Source organism: Schistocerca gregaria, chromosome 2 (assembly GCF_023897955.1).
Source record: "Schistocerca gregaria isolate iqSchGreg1 chromosome 2, iqSchGreg1.2, whole genome shotgun sequence".
NCBI classification, from domain to species: domain Eukaryota; kingdom Metazoa; phylum Arthropoda; class Insecta; order Orthoptera; family Acrididae; genus Schistocerca; species Schistocerca gregaria.
This window is the reverse complement of record NC_064921.1, coordinates 825,451,522-825,455,747: the sequence shown is the minus strand read 5'-3', so window position 1 is coordinate 825,455,747 and position 4,226 is coordinate 825,451,522. Positions and strand designations below refer to the sequence as shown.

The window sequence follows — 4,226 nt, the reverse complement described above, 5'->3', positions numbered from 1 at the left end:
TTTCATTCAGATAGTGCTGTCTTTGGTTTTGTCCAATGACATTCTTTGGTTTTATTTGTTGGCCACTGATAAAGCTTGTTTTTTTAATGATGAGATCAAAGTTTGATTATGCCAACCTAGCCTTTTATCAAATGCTCTCTTTGTTCCTATGAATCAAATATTTTGAAACTGAGTGAAGCATCCAGTATGACTAATGAGTTGGAATAATAAATGTCAGACCCAAGTTGAAAAACATTTTTAAAGGTGGAATAACAACAATTTCAAACAATGTGCAGATAACTGTCACTTCACTTCTTGCAGTTAGTTTGGTAATATCCTTGAAAACATTTGAACTTTGTCTCCAAATACACGAGGTTAACATTAATTGCATTTCAATTAGTGGCTCTTATACAAGAACACATTGAGCGATGGAAGGAAGAGTTTTTGCTGAATGAGTCAAACCATTTTCCTTAGTTGACATTACACAACTAGAAACAACAATTTAAACATTTTCGCTGTTAAAGAGCTCTTCAAATTCAAAGACATGCGGGACATCAACCATATCAAATTACCAAATTCTAAAAGTTAGGAAGGATCTCTGATAAGGAGTGAGTGTACTGAAATCCTGGTGCCTTTATTATTACAATAAAATGAAACCAAAGATTAATATTCATTCATGTTATCCTGCTTTAACCATTACAACTATTTACAGAGTTATGTACAAAATGAATTATTTACACAGAACTGCAATGAAAATGTTAAGACTGACTTTCAATGCTGGCTGATAATCAGTAAGCCAATGAAAGATTTCAGTGTCAGAGAGATCGCTCTGTTAATACTGTTATGTACTCTGAAAGCAGACACTTCAAATCTTTTAACAACTAATTATCAGCAAAATTTTAAGTCATAATTTTCTTCATATACATATATATATATACACACACACACACACACACACACACACACACACACACACACACACACACACACACACACACACACACAGTCCATGTAAATTCATAATTCAGTCTAGTGCAATATTTAACAAATATTTTTTACATTTTTTTTATAAAAAATTCATGTCATTGTTGCAAACCTCCAGACCCTCCAAACCTACTTAATCTTTTCACTCACACATTTTACAACTGGTATTGGACGTAAAATGTCCAAACTGTACACACAAAGTAATAAACAAGGAGCAATTATGGTAGAAATTCATTGTCTGGAGTGTTTGCCTAACACATGAATGAAACTCTGCACTGAAATGAACTGAACCCAGATACAGTGAAAAACAAGACATGCCAACACACAATTCTCTAAATGATAAAACAATGATTTATGAAATAATCCTGACAAAATTTTCTCTGTTTGTAAAAAAATATATTTTTGTTCGTAAATAAATTATATGCATTCACTGTTAACATTCAGATTTTTACAAATTAGGGGAAAAAGTTCATTGAAGCAATTCCAGTGCAATCGTTCACTAATATAAAATTTAATCACAAAATGGAGGCACTTCATTCTGCATAAAACTATTTTTAAGGGTAATGGCATTAAGCATTAAAATTATCTTAATGCATATAAAACATTTAAAATGACATGAATACTAAATAATTTTCATGGTAAACTGTTGCTCTTAAAAATAATTGCTGGAAATACAAAGAAAAAAATGTAACAGTTGTTTCAGGTCCAAAAATAACTTTCTTTTTATTAATCCATTACTCAACAATTAAGTCCCAATTCACGAAACAATTTCTTTCACAAAACTGACTTATTAGAATTGGTTACTTTAAAGCGACTAAAACAGTACGAAATAAAATTCCTGTGCATAACATCTGAACTTACAATTTTGATAGCGCATTTAGTATAATTATGTTATACCACAAAGTTTGCTGATGAACTTCTCTTGGTCTTTGTACACATGCTATCCTTAAATCTTGTCACAAACTCTGGTAACCTCACAGAACATACTATTGTCTTTAAAAACAGATTACTTACAAACATTTAAACCGGATTATTCACAGGTGCTTTCTTCATTCTTCCACTGTAGCAAAACAGCAGACAGTCACATCACCACAGTGCAGAACAATGAGGAACACGAACCACAGGGTCATAAACGGGGAAAAATGACTTGTAAAAATGTTCTTACTGTAAAATTCGTATCTACAAGCAAGGAAAAATTTTAATTGGTGTATAATTTATTCATTAATCAACACAGCCGTGTCTTGAGTTATCGGGAAGCAGCATTCATAACGAATGAGGAATAGTCATTGGCAAAGAAATAACACAACAATTTTATTACCTGATCACACAACGCTGTACTTGTCACATCTGACAAAATGACACAGTTCGTTATTTTATCACTGTTGCTGCAGACACAGTTCACCACACCAATGTCACTGAATGTCTGTTCACAACACAATCCCACTCAGTCTTTCTGAGGTTTAAATACCTCTTCATTACAAATAAAGGTTGCTTTCTCTTGGAGTCCTTGCAACCAAATTACGTATGTACAAGAAACAGCCTAGGACTTCTCAGTTGTAGATTTTAATAGCCTTCTCCAGATAATTGTACCTAGATCGTTTGGGAGCTTTGTTTACATGCTCTAGCCCAAGCCAAGGCATTGGTGCAGTGTTTCCTGTCAAATAGAAAAGTCAATATTATAACTCCATTGCATAGTGTAATACATAATATTTCCTTTGTAAAGGTGTGATTGCAAGACCATGGGTTCTCTCACTTGCGTGCCACCCCCCCCCCCCCCCCCCCCCACACACACACACACACACAGCAATTCCAGAGGAATGTCACGTAATGTGTGAAGTGATTCGACATGTACTTAGCAAAATGCTGTGTAGGCACTGCTGCAGAAAGAATAATGATGGAGCAGATTACTGATCCATCCTGCAAGAGATGTTCTAAAAGTCCCCCACCCACCTCAATCACCATCTGTGGGATTTAATTGCAAGCAACAGCTAAAATGGTTCAAATGGCTCTAAGCACTATGGGACTTTACATTGGAGGTCATCAGTACCCTAGACTCAGAACTACTTAAACCTAACTAACCTATGGACGTCACACACATCCATGCCCGAGGCGAGATTCAAACCTGAAACCATAGCAGCAGCAACCTGTGCTAGCCAAGTGCAACATCAATTAGATAAATGATGACTAACTGACAACCTCAGCTGCCGACAGGTGTTGTTGATATACCTCGATGTGGACAGCTGAAAATGTGTGCCCCAACCGGGACTCGAACCCGGGATCTCCTGCTTACATGGCAGACGCTCTATCCATCTGAGCCACCGATGACACAGATGAATAGTGCGACTGCAGGGTCTTTTGGTATTCATCTATATGCTGCAGGTGTTGAATCTGCAACTGCACGATTTCTTATAACGTCTACCAGTCTATCACTGGCTGACTACACACACTGGCCACTATAATTTAATTTTAATTACATTCTAGATTGTTATCTAAGTCGTTTGTTTCTTTCCCTTAATCCCCAAAAATTGATTTGCACTTTCATCATCTGCTGAATAGCCTTCAGCTTTTGGAATGGTTTCCACATTAGAAGTCCACGCCCCAATGTCACAAGTTAAAACTGGTATGCATATGGTCGGTCGGTCTTTCCATTTCAGACATATTCGCAATTTTTAGAAATTCTGCTCGGTTTACCAAAAGTAACCCAGGGTATTTTTACTAGTCTGTTTAACTACTTTGATGTCCATCCTGCTGTCTTCAATTACCAATTGGTTCTATGTCTTTGTAATTAATTTGCACCATTTTCTTTCTGATCTGTGCCTTGTACGTTACTTTAGTCTTGCACATATTTCTCTCCCCCCCCCCCCCCCCCCCCCATTTTAGGGACCTGAAAATTTGCTCTAGGGCTGCTGAGAATAGTTTTCGTGGTATGAAATTTCATTGCCCGACTCTTACTTGATCGTATGTCTGTGCGCAGTGCCAGTGCTTATACCATCTTATGTACTTGCAACATATTTCTCTACTGGCTAAGTAACTTTGTTAAATAACTGTCCCTTTCATCATGTCTACATAACCTTCATTTTCTAGGTAATGAAATTAACCTGGTGCACCCTCCCATTCTTAAATAAATTCTCAGCCTAAATTTCTGATTTTGTGCCCAATGAGGTGGTTTCTTTCTATGGTAAATTCTCAGTTAACCGTGAGCAGATTATCCATGGCCTATTTCTCCCACTTTTTGTTGTTGTTGAAAATCTTCCATTAATCTG

At 36.4% G+C, this 4,226-nt stretch overlaps 1 protein-coding gene and 1 non-coding gene across 2 annotated transcripts in view; both read right to left on the bottom strand.

The window, feature by feature from the left end:
* Window positions 1-592: 592 nt before the first annotated feature.
* Window positions 593-4,226, bottom strand: part of LOC126335170 (ubiquitin carboxyl-terminal hydrolase 7) — a 211,638-nt gene continuing 208,004 nt past the window's right edge. The window contains exon 23 of the mRNA XM_049998152.1: window positions 593-2,617. Coding sequence (XP_049854109.1) covers window positions 2,514-2,617 — 104 coding nt within the window. The 3' untranslated portion in view covers window positions 593-2,513. The remainder of the gene's footprint in view (window positions 2,618-4,226) is intronic.
* Window positions 3,215-3,289, bottom strand: Trnat-ugu (transfer RNA threonine (anticodon UGU)). The gene has a single exon. It is a non-coding gene; the product is annotated as a tRNA-Thr (tRNA).